At 39.4% G+C, this 19,601-nt stretch overlaps 2 protein-coding genes across 4 annotated transcripts; one reads left to right on the top strand and one right to left on the bottom strand.

Moving 5' to 3' along the window:
* The first annotated feature begins 489 nt into the window (after nt 1-489).
* On the top strand, nt 490-5,350 carry LOC145119258 (G-type lectin S-receptor-like serine/threonine-protein kinase At1g67520). 3 transcript variants are annotated; one of them, XM_079054880.1, is made up of 10 exons: nt 490-909; nt 994-1,050; nt 1,463-1,599; nt 1,685-3,496; nt 3,571-3,690; nt 3,777-3,976; nt 4,075-4,285; nt 4,375-4,612; nt 4,723-4,873; nt 4,953-5,350. In XM_079054880.1, exons 3-10 carry the CDS (start codon nt 1,485-1,487, stop codon nt 5,274-5,276), a joined length of 3,171 nt encoding a protein of 1,056 aa, XP_078911006.1. In that variant the 5' UTR covers nt 490-909; nt 994-1,050; nt 1,463-1,484; the 3' UTR covers nt 5,277-5,350. The 3 variants fall into 3 exon arrangements, with proteins under 3 accessions (XP_078911006.1, XP_078911007.1, XP_078911008.1); XM_079054881.1 differs by having other exon boundaries at nt 490-1,050; nt 1,694-3,496; XM_079054882.1 differs by having other exon boundaries at nt 490-1,050; nt 3,583-3,690.
* A 122-nt stretch (nt 5,351-5,472) lies between these two features.
* Nucleotides 5,473-7,291, bottom strand: LOC145118855 (zinc finger (C2H2 type) family protein). The gene is made up of 2 exons (XM_079054516.1): nt 7,068-7,291; nt 5,473-6,761 (listed from the first exon to the last, which is right to left on the bottom strand). The coding sequence occupies exon 2, from the start codon at nt 6,752-6,754 to the stop codon at nt 5,651-5,653; it is 1,104 nt and encodes a 367-aa protein (XP_078910642.1). The 5' UTR covers nt 6,755-6,761; nt 7,068-7,291; the 3' UTR covers nt 5,473-5,650.
* Between the last annotated feature and the right edge of the window lie 12,310 nt (nt 7,292-19,601).

Here is a 19,601-nt window from a genome sequence, read left to right as displayed (position 1 = left end):
AGGAGACAAATACAGGAAAACATAGGGACCTACAATGGCAGAAATAACCAATGCAAGTATAGGGACCAAAACAGACAAATAAGCTGCATGTTAACTGTTGCTATGATTCACTTCTTTAATATATATATATATATATATATATATATATATATATATATATATATATATAATTTCTTAAAAAATTAATCAAATTGTTATTTGTTTGAACAATTTTTTTTTTTTTTTTAATTTTAACATAAGTGTGAGACCCATCTAGAATTTAATTCGGCTTCAATTTATAAATTTTAAAATTAAAACAAAATTAAATTAAATTGATATTTCTTTATTATTATATTTATTATAATTATTACCGTATAGAATTTAATAAAATAAAAAGAAAACGATAAAAAATAATCATAAAATATTCAAATTAAATATGACAATTTAATTTTCTTTTTATTTATTAGATTAATTCTTCCACATTTCAATAACATCTCGCTTTCCATCTCCATTTTCAAGTCTTAAGGATATTGAACTTTCTGCACTGATAAACCTTGCTTTTCGTTGCAACTGTTGAGGATATTGAAGTTTCTGCACTGATAAACGTTACCGGTTCATCTTTTCTCATAATTCAACCCAATAGCCAATAATGGCAGAGTTTACTTCCCCTTCCCCAAATGGTATATTAATGGAGGTAGGAGTAGTACCAGACAACTGGGAACTTCAATTGAAGATTTATCAATCTCAATCGCAATTGCCTCAGCCTACGGAGCCTGAGATCATTGAACATGCCGCACCTGACTCTGCTGTTTTCCCGAGGGCCCACAGTGGAAGTCCCAAAATCAAACACCATCTCTGCCCCCAGTCAATGTTTAGTTGCGGCTTTTCTGTTATAATAACTATTTTTGTTGGCTTATTACGAGTTATGAGGTCCTTGCTTAAAATACACGAAGCTTTATCAACAAAAATGTCGATCTCTCTCCGCTTATCTCTGTTTCTCTTAATAATTCGCAGTTCGCAGCCTTGTTTGAATTCTGCAGCAGCAACCCTGCAACCATAAGAGTCCAGGAGGTAATTGTTTGTATTTTGGGTTCGATTTAAGTAATAAACGGATTTGGGCTTTGAATCAATAACTAGGGCTTGGTAAAAATATCTCAATTGAAGTAATTATCACTTTCTTTCATATTATTAATAATTCTCCCTTTTATTTGCTTGACATACAAACATTTGAGGTAGATATTGGTAAAATAAAAGAGATAAACAGTACAACCTATTGTGAATATTGAAAATTTAGAATCTTCCTTTGTTTTAGAAAAGAAAATAGGAAATCAAAAACACTTGATACGCAGATTGTACTGTAATTTACTTTCTATCGTTATTTCTTGAGAATTTGCATTATTAAATCTTTTTCTGTACATGGGTTATTGACTTATTGTTAGTTTCATGGGATTGTTGTTGACAAGAGCTTATCGGAAACTTTCAGACTTTTTGACTATCGAGTGTCCATGAGACACAACTTTTTGGCTTCAAGCATGATTTCTCCCTGGTCATCATCTTCACAATTTCATGTAGTAGCGGTTTCTCAAATTCTGGGCTTTCTTTTCTTCTTCTTTTCTAATGGTAAATCTGTACCTTTGTATCCAATACATACACACTCAAATAAGATAAGCTCATGTTCTAAATGCAACTTTATACACAATTTTAGGAGTTTCAGGGACTACTTTTACTTTTGTAAATGACTGTGAGTTCACTATTTGGCCTGGAATCCAAGGATTTGCAAGCTCAGCGCGTTTCAATATCACCGGATTCGAGTTACCAAACGGTAATTCACGATCTCTTCAAGCTCCAGATGGGTGGGTGGGTCGGTTCTGGGGTAGAACAGGCTGCAACTTCAATGCATCTGGTAATGTGTCATGCGCTACAGGTGATTGTGGCCCCGGTAAAATAGAGTGCAATGGAACCTCATACATACCACCCGTTACAATCGCGGAATTCAGTGTCAACCAATTCCAAGGCCAAGATTTTTATGATGTCAGCCTTGTTGATGGCTTCAACCTCCCAATACTTGTGGAGGCGACTGGCGGTTCTGGTTTTGGTTTTGGTTTTGGTTCTGGTTCTGGTTCTGGTTCTGGTAGTTGTGCAAAGACAGGTTGTGTTGACGACTTGAATCAACGTTGTCCAACAGAGTTAAGTCTGAGAGGTGGAGAAGGGTGTAGGAGTGCTTGCCAGGCGTTTGGCTCGCCGGAGTATTGTTGTGTCAGTTCATTTTCAACACGCTCGACGTGTAGGCCAACAGCATATGCTCAGTTGTTTAAATCAGCGTGCCCGAGATCCTATAGCACCGCGTTCGAAGATCAGACGAGTACGTTTACGTGTCGCGATGCTGATTACAGCATCAGATTTTGTCCTGCTTCCGATTCATTTTCAACGATCGAACTCGGCGGCCAACTCGACTCTACTGACCAGCTTGTTTCCATCCGTGGAAATTTCACATTAGGGTTTTTCGGTGAAGGGTATAGGTATTTGGGAATTTGGTATACTGACGATGTTGAATTAAAGAAAGTATGGGTAGCGAATCCAAACACGCCAATTGTATCCACCTCAGGTGCTCATGCCCTCTCCATCGACGCCAACATTGGAGACTTGATCGTCACTGCTGGAGGGAGAACTCTAATGAGTATTACAAATATTGAAACCGGTCCAAACCCAAATGTGACTGCAACTCTCGAAGAGAATGGTAATTTTAGGTTGATTGATGAAACTGACAAAAGTGTTTTATGGCAGAGTTTTGATCATCCAACGAATGTACTTTTACCTGGTATGAAACTTGGGTATGACATGACAACAGGGAAGAACTGGACCTTGACTTCTTGGGTGAGTAATGATATTCCTGAGTCAGGAGCTTTTACTTTGAGTTGGGAACCTATCGATGAAGCGTCGCAAAGATTAATGATTCGACAACGAGGAAAACCCTACTGGACTAGTGGGAATCTAAACAATCAAGTATTTCAATATATGTTTGCATTGAATGGCCCAAGTAGTCAATCTAGATATAATCTCTCTTCTGTATACACCAACGAAGCACGATACTTTAGCTACGAGGCCAATAATATCGCTGCTTTACCAATGTGGATTTTAACAGCAAAAGGACAAATTACAGATATTGATAATTCTACTGTTTGGACACCTGAGTTCTGTTATGGGTATGATTCTGGTAATGGTTGTGTGGAGTCGAGTTTGCCTCAGTGTAGAAGAGAGAGTGATAATTTTAGTGAAAAGAATGGAGATTTTGCTCGGGATACGACAAGAATTGATATTGATGATAATTCGAGCTTAAGTATTAGTGATTGTTTTGTTAAGTGTTGGAATGATTGCACTTGTGTGGGGTTTAATAGTAGTAGCATCAATGGAACTGGCTGTGTTATATGGACTGGAAGTAATAACTTTTTGGTTAATCCTCGTGATAACTCTACTTTAAAGTATGTGATCAACCAAAATTCAATCACTCCAAATACAGGTAATAATGTTAATTTCCAATGATTTTTTAGCTACTTTTTGATCATTTTAGAATCCAAACAAGTCAATATGCAGGTAACAAAACAGAAAAGAGCAAGAATTGGGTATGGATACTAATTGGCGTTGTCATTCCTCTCTTTTTCCTATGTTTTGGCATTTTGTGGTATATAAAGAAGAGAAAGCGTACACGAAAAGGTATAAAATTAGCAATGATAATAATTCTAGCTTCTGTTTGAACAATATAGTTGCATATTTTGTTAAGTCATTGATACTGATTGTAGAATATGAGAGACACAAGAGAGATGAGTATTTCCTGGAGTTGACAGCTTCTGAAAGCTTCAAGGATATACATCAGCTTGAAAACAATGGTGGGAAAGGAAATGACTTGTTATTATTTAGCATTGCTTCTATCATGGCTGCCACTGATGATTTCACAGTTGAAAATAAGCTTGGACAAGGTGGTTTTGGACCTGTTTACAAGGTTATGTTACTTTAAACTAATTTGATGCATGTGTTATGTTTTTGCATTTGTATCTCTAATCTGACAAAAAGAGATATCATGAAATTATAAAAAAACAGGGAAGACTAAGTGATGGACGAGAAATTGCAATCAAAAGGCTTTCAAGAACATCAGGGCAAGGGCTTGTGGAATTCAAGAATGAATTAGTACTCATTGCTAAACTCCAACATACAAATCTTGTTCGGGTTCTTGGTTGTTGCATTCATGGTGAAGAAAAGATGTTAATATACGAATATATGCCCAACAAAAGCTTAGATTTCTTTCTCTTTGGTACTTATCGTTTTTAACACAAGTCTATACAACGGTTTTACTTGTGATATTCTATTTGTTACAGACTCTTTTCTATCATTGTCTTGTAGATGAAAACAGAAAGGCAGAGTTGGATTGGCGTAAACGATTTGACATAATTGAAGGAATTGCTCAAGGGTTGTTATACCTGCATAAGTACTCACGAATGAGAGTTATTCATCGAGATTTAAAAGCTAGCAACATTCTTTTAGATGAAAGTATGAACCCCAAGATTTCTGATTTTGGTATGGCTAGAATATTCAAGCAGAATGAGACCGAGGCAATCACTAACAGGGTGGTTGGAACATAGTAAGTTGTCTCATTTACAAACTTACAATATCAAAATTACCATTGAATTATATTCTTTCATGATCAGTTTATTGAAATGTCATATCGATTATGTATTTGTGTTGTATCAGTGGTTATATGTCTCCTGAGTATGCAATGGAAGGGACTTTCTCTATCAAGTCTGATATCTTCAGCTTTGGAGTCTTGATCTTGGAAATTGTTAGTGGAAGAAGAAATAGCAGCTTTGTTCATCTTGATCGGACATTCAATCTTATTGGATATGTAAGTGTAGTCAAATTCACCACTTAGTGGTAAAGAGTCAAAAAGAACATATTATATTAATCATCTCCTAATGATATAGGCATGGGAGCTATGGCAACAAGGGGATACATTGGAATTGAAGGATCCTACATTGGGAAATACTTTTGTTGTACAACAATTCTTGAGGGCTGTTCATGTTGCCCTTTTATGTGTACAAGAAAGTGCAATCGATAGGCCAACAACATCTGATATGATCTCCATGCTTCTTAATGAAACCATGTCATTACCCACTCCAAATAGGCCAGCCTTCATCATCACCACTAGAGTGGAATCAGAGTCAAAGTCAAAGTCAACTTCAGATGAAAACAAAGCAAAAGATTGCTCTGTAAATAATATGACAATCACTGTTGTAGAGGGTCGATAGTTAATGAATGTAGCGTTGACCAATGTTATCCTTAAGTTTGTAATTTTTTGAAACCACAGGGACCATTGATGAAATTTTGTCGATATTAAAATTGATCACAATATCATTAACAATTTAAAGTTTGAATTCAAACATTTAATACATATATTAAAATAATCACAGACGATACAAAACAACGAGTCAATGATAACATACGTGAAATGAAAAATATACCTAACCATAGCAACTTTATCCAAATTGGATATATTTTGAAAATACAATGTCCTAATAAGAAAAAAAAAATGTAAGTACACTATTATTTCTTGCATTTAACCCTTTAAAAAGCAACCTATCAAGTTTTAATAATTTCACGTATCATACAATCATACCTACAATTACAAAGATTCAACATCTGAATCCGACTCAAGTTTCCACCAAGCACGACTTTCATCCACTTTATCTCCATCATCTTCCCCACAAACTAAATCACTCGCATCCGAATCATACAACTTCCTTTCTTTCTCATAATTATATCTCCACTCCAACCTTTTCAAAATATCACCATCTTTCCACTTCCCCACAACCGAAACCCCTTCCTTCTTAGCCTTTCCCATAATTATCTCCTCCCACGAAAAACACGCATCAGAAACCCTCTTAAGAACCCCACCTTTACAATCACCAACAACCACCGTTTTCAAGCATCTCAATCTCGCCTCTTTCAAAACCTCCACAAAGTCCGAATCATCTGACACAAGAACCAAACACTCCATCTGTCTCCTATCCATCATATCCACCATGTGTTCCCTCAGCGCCACGTCAGCAGCCTGTGGTTTGTTCGAAACAGTTCTAACCCAATACCCCGCACGCTTTAACTCGTCTCCCAATCCATACCCAACTTTTGGAGTCAAAATATCCCTTGCAGCATTACTATACTTCTCCATTTTCATCGAATACTTTCCCACTAGTTTGACCCTTTGACTTCCTTTACTTGATTCGATTTGACTCACACGTTTTGCATGTTCGCGTTCGTGGATTTGTTTAAAATGGTTTATAAGTTTTTCGTTGGTGTAAAACTTTCTCCCACAAACACGACATATGTATGGATCGATAGGTTTTGTAATGCCTTTGTTTTCTAGTTGATTTAATGTTTTTCTATCTTTTCTATGTAGTTTAATTTTAGGGGGGATGTAATCGAAAGATCTTTGATTAGCATAAGCTATCTTGTATCGAACAATTCCTAATGATTCAGCTGCTTTTTTTAGCCTAATGGCAGCATCAAATGGGGATACTGATTTTGGAGGCTTGTTGTCTAAGTCCCAGAAAACAGCTACAATGTTTCGACCAATGCCTTGAGTTGAAGGAAACGGGTTTGGGATTTTGTGGGTTTGATCTGTGTTGAAATGATAATGTCTAATTGTTTGAAAAACTGTTGTAATGGTTCTTAACATTGAAGAATCTGTTGGTGTGATCCTAGTACAGAATCTGGGTGAAACGACCATTTTCAACCTACAAAGGACAATATTTAGTTCAGGCATTTTATCGAACATCTAGCGTGCATGCGAGAAAAATGTGATATTCTAACATTTTAATTGATAAGTGAACTCCGATTTTTAAGTAGAAAATTAAACAAAGATGAGAATAAACAAATTGTAGGGAATTTGAACAATATTTTGATATCAATCCAGATTCCAGATTCTCGTTTTTTTTTTTTTTTTTTCAAACTGAAGGAAACACGTCAACTCCAACCATAACAACACAAGCAAAAGACATTAAACTGAAATGATACTTACAATACTGAAAAGCATTGCATACCTGTATTTGTAATCACTCTACCCTCAAAAAATCAGTGATCAAAGCAAATTTGAAATACGAATAGTTTATTGAAGAAGTTTGTTTCAAGAAAACAATGAGGAGTGAAACTCATCGTTGCCGAATAACAGGGGCAAATCGTTCTGGGTAGAAAGAGCTAAAGACGATTGGGTTAGAACTGTTTATAATCAATTTAACAAAAGAGGAATTCATTTATTATAACGTCTGATGATGTATAACTTCTTTAAAATTTTTGTGTGTTTTAAATAATATGTTGGTAATTCTTGTTTTATTTAACTTATTAAATAGAAAGAGAAGTGGAATAATGGATTCTTTTTACCTTTTTTTATTCTTCAAGAGACTTTATTAATCAACAAACACCAGCGACCTAGTTTTTTCGCAGATTCATTAAAGGAAAGGGAAGAAAAATTTTGACAGAAAGAAAGGGAGGTGAAGGAAAATATTCATTATTCTGTGTTCCCGAGTTCGAAGGAAATGAAAGGAAATTTTTAAGTTTTGTGTTTCCGAGTTAGGAGGAAAAAAAAAAAATAAAACTTGAAATTTTCCTTCCCCTCGCTTTCTTCCCAAATCCGCCCAATTTGGGAGGAAAATTTGGAAGGAAAATATGGCTCCAAAATCCATCCACTCCACTCACTTTCCTTCCATTAATGAAACTCAGGAACACGGTTTTCCTTCGCCACCCATCACTTTCCCTCTGTATCCTCTCATTTCTCTCCTTAAGTAGAACTCGGAAACAAGGCAAGCCGGAACAAAGGCCAACAGCTGAAAGAAGAGATACTATATTTTTGGATTTGTATACATTTGGTAACTGAGTTTTTTTTTTCGTCCACATTTACCACTTCAACTTGTTAAACTGTATACATTCAGTCCTTATGACCGGCTACTCCAAGTTACCCGTTAAAAATTATTTAATAGGGTAATATATTTCGAGTTATTCGTTCGATCAAAACATCGGTTTTCGGCCTGACTGAGTTTACGTCGTAAACCCGTGTACGACCGTACACTCGTTTACGGCCAGAGTCGGGTGGACCCCACCACCGACCACAAAAAACCCCTATAAATATGAGACCCTACCCCTCATTTACACTTTTCTGGCCGGACACTCTATCCTTCTCTCTCTAAACTCCTGACCGTACACCCCTAAAACACCCTTATACTTTCGGGAAACATCTAGAATCACTAATTGGGGGTCATTTCGGAGCATCTAGAAAACGTTTTTCATCGATTCCAACACCTTTGTTCATGAGTGTACGGCCGTACACCCTTCAAGTCTACAAATCTTCATCGACCGTACACCAGTCTACGGCCGTACACACTTCAAACCTTCAAAGGCCGTACACCCTTCGAGAGGCAGTTTACGGCCGTACACTCCCTTCACGGCCGTAAACCCCATTCACGACCGTACATACTTCCTAAGCAGTGTATTAGACTGAAAACCCAGTTTCCTCAATTCAATCAAACTCCGGTAACATTCCTTAACCGAAAGCAAGTGTTTTTCCTAACACTTTATCTAATGAAATCGCTAATTTAGATACATTATGTATTTAATTGTTATTAGGATTGCGTTAAGTGCCACACTACAACTTGAGGGTCTTCATTTCAGTCCGTTGATTCGACGCTTGTACGCGACTAACTGTGAGTTCATACCCCTACGCTTTTATGATTTTTTTATGTTTTCAGGGGGGGGGGGGAATACAAGCCAAACACAAATGATTTTTGTGAATCAACACAAAGGGATTTCAACAAGTTTAAAACGTATGCAATTAATACGGTTAAATTATTTCCATCGTTTTATAAAATATTTAGATATTTTATCCCTTTTGTACTATGTTGAGCATAAGGGACACCTTCAAATTGGAAATATAGTTGCATAGTTTTCAAAATATCTTACAAACCAAGTACATAACTTTTCAATCAAACTATAATAGGTATAGTTTGGGGAATTCAATACATAGCTTTTACCGATTCAGATTACATACATGGGTAACCACATAAACTATGACCGATTTAGTTTATGATATACATTACTACAATAGTACGACATTTAATAATTATTTAAGTATAATTATTACCTTATATAGTATACACACGGATTTCAATACAGTAGATCACTACAGAACTACACGTAAACTAGTTAATACAGAATTGTGAGACTCTACTTCAAAACTGTACCCTTTGGTGTACTTAATTAAATCCTATCATAGTATAACAGAGTCTCCTGGAGGGAGAGCGTGAGATTTGTGAATAGATCTATTCGGGACTGACAATCCCACACCTGAACTGCTAGCTACAGTTAGGCAGGCATGCCTGGGGTGACAAATGTCATTTAACCGACACTTGAAGAACGCCGAAAAGGTCACTAGGTCATATCAAGCATGGTTATACGACTCACAATAGTATAAACTAACCATTTGTTTACGAGATTTCATTCTTCATTAGTTTTATTTTAAGTAATGAAACTACTATACATACTGGTGGTAGCCAGGGTTTTCAAACAGAACGTACTATACATACTGGTGGTTGCCACCGTTTTCAAACAGAACGTACTATACATACTGGTGGTAGCCAGGGTTTTCAAACAGAACGTACTATACACACTGGTGGTAGCCAGGGTTTTCAAAGGGAACATGGTATACAATGGTTTATGTACAGAATACATACATACTATGATTAGTATTAACCAGACATTCAAACTAGTATTTTCCTATGCTACAACAGATTTCAGTAACGAACATTCATAGTTAATTCTATAATGACTTAGTTTAAGCATCAGGGCCACGTATGGAGAATATTCGATAGACTGTGGAATGTGTGGTTTCCGCCTCATTTCCTCTTCCTTTTTTGGTTGTGGGCTTAGGGCAGATCCACATAGTCAACTGTCTGTTCGATATTGGTTTATACTTGGCTAGCATAAACTAAGTAGTCGTAGATAGAACTGATATAATCACACTTTCACTAAAGAAAATACTGGATTTTCTTGGAGACGTACGGACATTTTTACAGAGTCATCAATAGGTTTTCATTACAAAAACATCGCTTATGAACTCACCAGTTTTATGCTGATACTCTTTCAAAACTGCTTGTATTCTCAGGAAATCTGTAGAAAGGTACTTCCTGGAGTTTTGAGAAGACGGAGCGTATAGAGTCACGTCTTTTTCTTTTGATTATACTTTTGATGTATAAATTCAAGAATCAAACAGATGTAATTAACTTTTTATATATATTCAATGTAATGGTTGTGTTTACTATGATTACTATGATGCAATGGTTGTGATACTACATATGACTTCATCCACCCCCGAACGTTTCCGCCGTTTTCGGTTTAGGGGTGTGCAGATTGGTATCAGAGCTCTTGTTTATAGTAAACTAAGTATACCGAACCTTACATGGTATACAACTATAAAAACTAAGAGGCTGAAGTGCTCTGAACTAAAAGTATACTTTTAAAATATAAATATTTTATAAGAAGTATACAAGTATACATACATACCAGAAACAGTGTCATAAGTAGAACAAAACAAAAGTATTTGGATATTGGACGCTGCGGTTAAACGTGGATAGTTATGTAATCATGTATGGGATCAATATAGCCTAATCAACTATATTTATTTGAGACATGACCAACATGTGTCTGGGAGTGATCATGGTGTTGCAGCAAGCCTAAAACTTACCAAGCTATATACATCAAGATACCGATAGAACAGAGCATACAACTTAAAATACTATAGGAGTATTTTAGCTAGAGCCGAATACAACATACATATTCATTCCAAGTGTTGCTACTTATATCTTCCTAGCGATAGTTACTTGCATTAGTAACCTTTCTCTGTTTATCGCTTAGTAGAACACTTTATTTATCAGGATGAGATATATATTGTTTCATATCTCTTGATTTAAAGATCTAGGGGACTTACCATCCTCTTCTTCCTGATTATTTTTAGAAAAAGATGCCTCCCAGAAAGAGACCCAACAGGAAGAACAACGACCCTCCTTCGCCACCACCTCCTCAGTTCGATCATGCCATGTTCCAGGCAGCAGTTACAGCTTCCGTGACTGCAGTAATGGCGCAAATAAACTCTGGTCAGGCTAGCGGATCCGGAGGTGGTACTCATCCCCAGAATCTCGACGATCAAGGACATCAAAAGGAGTGTTCCTATTAGGACTTCATGAATGCCAAACCCAAATCCTTCGACGGCAATGGTGGAGTCATTGCCCTAACCCGATGGTTCGAGAAGATCGAATCCATCTTCGAGATTTGCGCTTGTTCTGAGGTCAACAATGTGAAGTTTGCCGCATGCACCTTCACTGACAGAGCATTGACTTGGTGGAATAGCCGGGTCAAATCCCTAACCCTACCAATAGAAAATGTCATGGGTTGGGAAAGCTTAAAAGAACTCATGCTGGCTGAGTACTGCCCAAGGGGTGAAATGCAGAAGTTAGAGCACGAGCTCTGGAACCTGAAGATGAAGGGTTCCGACATTGCTGCCTACACAGCTAGATTCTGCGATCTAGCTCTTCTATGTCCAGGAATGGTCACCCCGGAAAGAAAAAAGATAGAAAGATACATTTGGGGATTGACGCCCCCAACTCAAGGAAATGTTTTGGCTGCTAAGCCTGCCACATTTGACAGCGCCAAGTGCCTGGCGCAGACCCTAATAGATCACGGGGTTGATCTGGACGAAGTAACAGTCGCTCCCGAACCACCAAAGGCAAGTGGTGGGAAGAAGAAGTTTTGGAACAAACGAAAGGGGCAGTCTTCACAGGAGCCCTCCAAGAAATAGCAAACAGTGGCGGTTCACGCTGCTACTACTCCTGCTACTGTTCCAACCACCCAAGCACCTACCAGATGATATGCTGGTACTCTTCCAAAGTGCAATAAGTGCAACTTCCATCATCATGGATAGTGCCGGGAGATGTTGTGCAACAACTGTGGTAAGAATGGACATATGGCTTGATTCTGCATGGAACCAGTCCAACCAACCAACCAGGCTCCTGGAGCGGGCGCTGGTCAAGCCTGCTATGGCTGTGGAGAGGTTGGGCACTTCAAGAGAAATTGCCCCAAGGCAACCACAACTGGCAACACTGGGAGAGTGCTGGCTATGGACCAGGAAGAGGCAATTGCTGATCCCACCGTTGTTACGGGTACGTTCCTCCTCGACAACTCTTATGCATGCATTCTTTTCGATTCTGGTGCGGAGAGAAGTTTTGTTAGTCATGCATTTAAACATCTACTCAAGTGTAAATCCCAACCTTTAACCGAAACATTTACCATTGAGATGGCTAACGGAAAGAAAGAGAGCACTAACGACATATTCATAGGCTATACCCTTACCTTAAACGACCATTCCTTCCTCATCGATCTTATGCCAGTTTCCATAAAGAGCTTCGATGTCATCGTTGGTATGGATTGGTTGAGTCCCAATCGTGCTGATATCCTGTGCTACGAAAAAGCCATCCGTCTCAATCTTAACTCTGGCGAAGCCCTCACTATTTACGGTGATAAACTCAGCTCAAACCTTCGCATCATTTCGTGCATCAAAGCCCAGAAGTATCTGCGAAAGGAGTGCCATGCATTCCTAGCCCACGTTGTTGACGGAAAGCAAAAAGTTAAAGACCTCGAGAGCATCCCCGAAGTCTACAACTTTCCTGATGTCTTCCCCAAAGATCTTCCAGGAATCCCTCCCGTGCGCCAAGTCGAGTTCCGTATCGACTTAATTCCCGGAGCTACTCCTGTAGCTAAATCCCCATACCGTCTAGCACCGACAGAAATGCAAGAGTTATCCAGCCAGGTCAATGAGCTGCTCAACAAAGGATTCAGAAGACCGAGTTCCTCACCCTGGGGAGCCCCGATCTTATTCGTGAAAAAGAAGGATGGATCCTTTCAGATGTGCATTGATTACCGAGAACTGAACAAGCTTACCGTCAAGAACCGTTATCCCTTACCCAGAATCGACGACCTCTTCGATCAACTTCAGGGAGCCAGTTATTTCTCGAAAATAGACCTAAGATCAGGGTACCATCAGTTGCGAGTTCATGAGAATGATGTTCCCAAGACAACATTCCGAACTCGTTATGGACACTACGAGTTTGTAGTGATGTCCTTTGGTCTAACCAACGCACCGGCGATATTCATAGACCTGATGAATCGGGTGTGCCGCCCTTTCCTAGACAAGTTCGTGATCGTGTTCATTGACGATATACTTGTCTATTCTCGGAGCGAGGAAGATCATAGACAGCACTTGAGGCTAGTGCTAGAAACACTAAGGACGAAGAAGCTCTATGCAAAATTCTCCAAGTGCGAATTCTGGATAAGAAAAGTAACATTCCTTGGTCACATGGTTAGCGAGGAAGGCATACACGTGGACCCTTCCAAGATTAAAGCGATTGAGAATTGGTCAGCACGGAAGACGCCCACAGAAATCCGTCAATTCTTGGGTCTCGCTGGGTACTATCGCAGATTTATCCAGAATTTCTCCAGACTTGCTAAGCCTTTAACCACCCTGACTCAGAAAGGTGTAACCTTTAGTTGGGGAGAAAAGCAAGACTCTGCTTTTCAAACACTGAAGCAGGCCCTATGCAGCGTACCTATCTTGTCCCTACCCGAAGGGACGGAGGACTTCGTTGTCTACTGTGATGCATCCAATCAGGGCCTAGGCTGTGTGCTCATGCAGCGATGAAAGGTTATTGCCTATGCCTCGAGACAACTGAAAACGCACGAGGTCAATTACACAACTCACGATCTAGAGTTGGGAGCAGTGGTCTTTGTGTCACACCCCCAAACGAAGGATGGCGGAAACGTCCGGGGGTGGAGGACTTCATGTATAGTATCACAACAACGAGTATAATAGTGCTCAAAGTAAATACAACCATCATAAATATAATTGAAAAAGTTACACCAACGTATGAGTTTACATGTTTCAAAAATCAATTACACTATGATGACAAAATGAACTGTTTGACGATTTAACGTCCCATCCTCAAAAGCAGTTGATTTCCTGTTTCACTGATTTCCTGAGAATACAAGTAATTTCGAAAAAGTGTCAACAATTAAGTTGGTGAGTTCATAAGAGTTTTATTTGAGAAAGAAGCCGTTTTCCTTGTAAAAGCGATAGAGTATGATTCCAGAAAATTCACTATTTTCTTTATTAAGTGTGAAATGAAAGCTCCTATGTTATGCAATAATGTACCCTAGAAAGATCCGTAGATTTCTTCTATAATCATCGAGTGTATATAAGTTATATAAAATTTAAGTTAAATAAACCGTCGAATATAATGGGCCTGCCCTAGGTCCACAACCAAACAAGGAAAAGGAAGTAAGGCGGGTCTACCAATTCTAAGTCGATTGCGACTAAATTCATATATATAACTCTAACATGTACACTTAGCAATTAGAGTTGAAGTCTAACAATTCTAGATGAAACATAGTTTTAATATCATAAAAGCCATTTTGTGTAAACCTGGTACTTTGTAATGTAAACTTCAAGAAAAATTCTTTATTTTCCTTATAAAAGTCATGTAGTCTTAAATCCCAAGACCGAGAATATGTGTGTGATAAAGGATTTTTATAAGGAAAATAAAGAATTTTTATAAGGAAAATAAAGGTACTAGATGGGGGTATGAACTCACCTTGAGTGATCTCTTCGAATGGATGATGAAGAGAAGAAGTTTCCAAGTCAAGAACAAATATGATGATATTTGTGTAAGGATTCCATGATTTTGGTGAAAGAGTGTAAGATAATCAAGTGAAGGATGAATTTACTTACCAAAAGAGGATGGAAAGCTCAAAATTCCCTGGAGAATCACGAATTCTTGGCGAGAAAATGAAAGAGAAGAGTGTATTTGCTTTTGGTGAAGTGTTTGTGATCTATGGAGAATGAGTAGTAAAGTTTCTTTGTGTGTATGGGTTTAAGGAAACTTGTGCGGGAAGGGTGAGAGTACAATGAGTGGACAAGGCTGATGTGAATAGTGACTGAGGGTGGCCATAAAGTGGGTATGGGAGGTTGCTTGTGTCATAACTTTATGGCAAAGTCAACACTCCACCTCAAAATCTAACCCACTAGATATTATTCTTAGAAAAAGATTTCCCTTAATATGTGCTTAAATTATGAATATATAGGGTCTCTTATGCCAAAATACGAGTTTGGGTGAAAATCCCGTGTTAAAATCACGAAAAATGAGCTTAAAACGAGATCGGGGTCGAAAACCGGGAAGAAATGGTAAAATCCGAAGTCAGGCCGAAGGTTCGGTCCTTAGAGGGTGAGACCCGAACCTAGCCTTCGGTCCGAGGTGGAGACGCGAACCAGGCCTTCGGGCCCGAAACTGAATGGAGCGAATTGAGGTGATCAGAAGCGAAGGGTAGTTTGGTCCGAAGGGACCTTCGGTCCTCCGAAGTTCGGGTTCGATCCATGGCAGGTTCGGTCTTGGCAGGTTCGGTCCTCAAGAGTTTGGTTCTTAAGCTAGTCTCGGTCCTTAAGGAGTAGTTTCGGTTCTAAAGAGAGGCTTCGGTCCAGAAGGCTTTTTAGGGTTTCGCTTCTTAGGGTTTTGCCTCTAAGAGGGTTTCACTTCTATAGAGCTGTTTTTCGCATAAACTTCCCGTTTTGAGCGGTTTTTGACTATATTAAGGGTCGGGATGCCCCGAATGATTTTAAAAAATTGAGGGAGGTTATGAGAGAGATTTGGGAGAGATTTGAGAGAGATTTGAGATAGAGAGAGATAGAGTGAGAGAGATTGAGAGAGGCTTTGTTTGCGACCTTTGCGAGTGTTTAACTTCGAAATGCAAGGTTTGTAAACCCCGTTTTGCCTTGTTATGAGCGTTATATGCCCCCGAAGGGTATGTATTAATGTTTTATTGAGTTGTTCCATCAGTTACACTGATTAGGGTTTAGATTTTCTGAACACAGGAAGACTTAAAGTGATACTTGCATTACGATGGTGTGTTGTACAATAGTAAGCACGATGTAAACCCTAATATACAAAGGTTAATTGAGTTGACCGGTTTGACTTGTTAGCTTTATTTGACTTTGACTTGACCGGAAATTGACGGTTGTCACATCATTCCCACGTTAGAAGGAATTTCATCCCGAAATTAGCACTTTGACCGGGACTTCGAGAGTTGGGGAAAGATGCAGCTATTTTCGTTTCACTTGATCCTCACGTTCCTAGGTGAATTCGGGTCCTCGTTTTACGCTCTAACGGACCTTCACAACAGGGATGCGACTTTGATTTCGTTCTTTTGATCTTTCGATCCATGGTTTCTATCGGTTTTTCCACGAAGTGGAGACTCTCGTTGGTTTTGATTTCGTCGGAAGGTATCACAAGAGTCTCGTCAAACATATATTTCTTTAAATTTGACGCGTGGATGGTTGGATGTGCATTATTAGGTTCTTGTGGCAATCGGAGTTTGTATGCCACTGGGCCAATCCTGGAAAGGATTTCGAATGGCCCGTTGTACCTTGGATTTAGTTTCCCATGTTTACCAAAACATATCATTCTTTTCAACGGTGAGGCCTTTTGCAGAACTCGGTCACCAACCCGCAATTCTGAGGGTTCGCGTCGCTTATCTGTGTAGCTCTTTTGTCGGTTTCGAGATGCTTTCAACCTTTCTCGAATTTGTACTAAGTAATAAGTAATAACTTCTCCTCGGAGCGCTGCATAGGGCCTGCTTTAGTGTTTCTCGTTTGATTAGATCGGTAGGGAGCATATGGGTTCGGTTTACGCGACTAGACTTATTCGGATGGTAGAACGTTCACTCGCACTCCTGGGTAGCCTTGTCCTGAAGTTCATGGTAGGACTCGTACCTGGTCCATCTATCATTAACTTGCACATATAGGTCGTATGTAATTAAGATTTGGTAAGGCAGTCGGATGGGTGACCCCACCCCAAGTCCACAACCAGACAAGGAACAGGAAATAGGGCGTGAACACTCATCCAACGTCCATCGAATCTTAATTATATATTGTCCTCGCGTATATACTCAGTAGCGATAGGTTAACCGCATTCGTCCCAAGCCTATGTGCTTGAACCTTATCCGCTGCATGCGTGACATTCCCGAAGGGTCTTCTGGAAATACTTGTGGAAAGGTTTCAGAAGGCATAATACTCCTCTGGTGAGTGTTTTGGGGTTTCGCAGCGAGAGATGACCCAGAGGTCCGTGTTAGATTTGTTTTTATGAGAGACGAGGGTTTCGATATTCAGTGGGTTAGGTGAAGGGTCTTTTCGTAGCCGTTTAATCGTGGAGGTGAGGACTATACCAATCGAAATCGAATGACGACAACAGATCTTTTTAGTAATACATGTGTTAAGTTGTATTCGTACGAATATTCGTTAGGGAGGTAGAGCATCCTGTGCTTCTGGTTAGTGTGTTCCGTTTTGATCGATGTTATTGTTACTGCACATGATTCATACCATATCAGCTAGTACTGGTAGTAAGTGTGTTCTGATAGCTAGTAATGATACTTTATATCATGATCCCCGACAGGTCACTCTATGATCGAGCGGTATATGCAAGTCGTATGTAATTTGGTATTTTATGAAATCGTCGAGTGAGTGGCTCTACCCTAACCCCACTACTAGACATGGAACAGGAGTCAGGACGAAATTATTCGTTTTAAGTCTGTAGTATTTTAATTATAATTAACCCTGATGTATACACCAAGTCATCAAATCTCACCGGTAATGATCCTAAGATCATATATAAGTGTCTTTGATTTGATTGAACGAGAGAGTATTTTAACTACTTTTTGAAAGACGATAATTTTAGCAAACATACCAAATTCATTACAAACATATGGTACTTAAACATTTTTGTTGTTGGAAACATTACAAAAGTCCTAATAAGGTTCCTTGTTTCTCCTGCTGGTTTGGTTGTCACACTTTTCCTGCTTCTCCGTCATTCCTATCAGTTGGACAGTCCCTCTTGAAGTGTTCCGTTTCACCGCATAGGTGGCATACTGGACTTACACTGGTATTGGTGATTGAAGCGATGTGCTGGGTCTGGGTCCTGCAGAAGCGGGAAGTATGTCCGCTCTTGTTGTAGTTTTTACAGTGCAACACTCGACAACCCTGTTGTGATGGTAGCTACACTTGTTATACTTTGGAAGTGTTCCATATATTGTCTGAACGGTGGTTGAGTGACATACGTTGTGGCTAGTGTCGACGCATGAGTCGTGACTGCTGTTGTAATCGCAGGGACAACCACAAATTGTTGTCTTTCAGCGCGTTTTTGAGATAGGTTGCGCTTCATTTTGTCCCGAAACTTTTGTTTCTTGCTCTTGGGTTTGTGGTCTGAGGCGCCTTCGTTGGTGGACACCCGCTGGTGTTCTTGATTGTTACTGCGGTTAGAATTGCCAACACCGCCTTCACCTCTGCTGGCGTTGTTAGCATTGAGTTGCGTCATGACGGCTGTCACAGCTGCCGTGACCGCAGCTTGAAAAGTAGAAGAGTCTATCTGCAGGATTGCTGCCTTGCTTGTTGGCTGGTTACCTTCTTGTGAAGACACAACTCTGTTGCATGGGGAGAAACGATTTCGTGAGTGGGGATGATTATCTCTAGTTATATCCTTATCATTTATATACACATATATAAATTTCGCACTTTACTGAACTATTCTCGATGTTTCTGCTAACGTTCCTGAGACAGAGTTATGGTAGTGGGTAGAAGTAGGTTTCGTACGGGCGTTAAGTTTTACCCATCCTAGGATTATGTTTGTCCAAACACACTTAGCTGAGGAGTTCTGATGGGATCCGGTGCATTAGTGCTGGTATGGTCGCACCCTATAGGCCTACGAAAAAGGCACCTTTCAACCATGACGTTTAAAAAGGTGTGATGGTAATGATTCTTGAATAAGGATTTATACGTTGGGAGTTATCTCACTAAGTTTATCTTAGTTCTGAGTGTATCGTGTTCCAATTTTTATGGTGTTCTGAAAACAATTCATAATGAGAGTCTATATGTAATAAACTTATGAATTTTTGGTACTATTGCTCCCAATGAAATAATACGCATGCCCATTTCATTTGTGTGATTCGAGTATATTTAGTTTTTAGAGAAAGGTTTTGAGCCTGATGCAGGTCTACACCACATCATTGCAAGGAAAAGTTTGGAACGCAAATAAATCTCTCGACTAGTGAAATCACTAACTCGCAGGGTCGGGCCTACACATGGAGGAGAGTAGCACCAACGCATACTCATAGACCTAATCTAAAAGGTCTTGTGAGTAAAATGAACTCTGCTCACGATAATACGTCCCCGGTGGTGCTTGAAACGAAGTCGATGCGTCCTGTAGTTCTGCCAACCTACGCTCGCCTGCGACCACTCTCTCTTCGAGTGTCGAGTGTTTATCCTGACGCTCTCCTACCTTCGCCCGAGTGGCGACAAGGTCCTTAATGAGTTGGTCTCTGAAATAGTAGTCTCTTTCCAAGTCGCGAGTTTGTGAGATGGTAGCGTCTGTAGTAGCACGCAGTTCCCGAACTCGATTCGCAGTCTCCCTGTTTTGGTCCCCGATGGTTGAGGTTACTAC

Source organism: Lactuca virosa, chromosome 6, assembly GCF_052849685.1.
Source record: "Lactuca virosa cultivar CGN04683 chromosome 6, Lactuca_virosa_CGN04683_v6, whole genome shotgun sequence".
NCBI lineage: Eukaryota > Viridiplantae > Streptophyta > Magnoliopsida > Asterales > Asteraceae > Lactuca > Lactuca virosa.
This window is presented reverse-complemented; position numbering and strand designations above follow the sequence as displayed.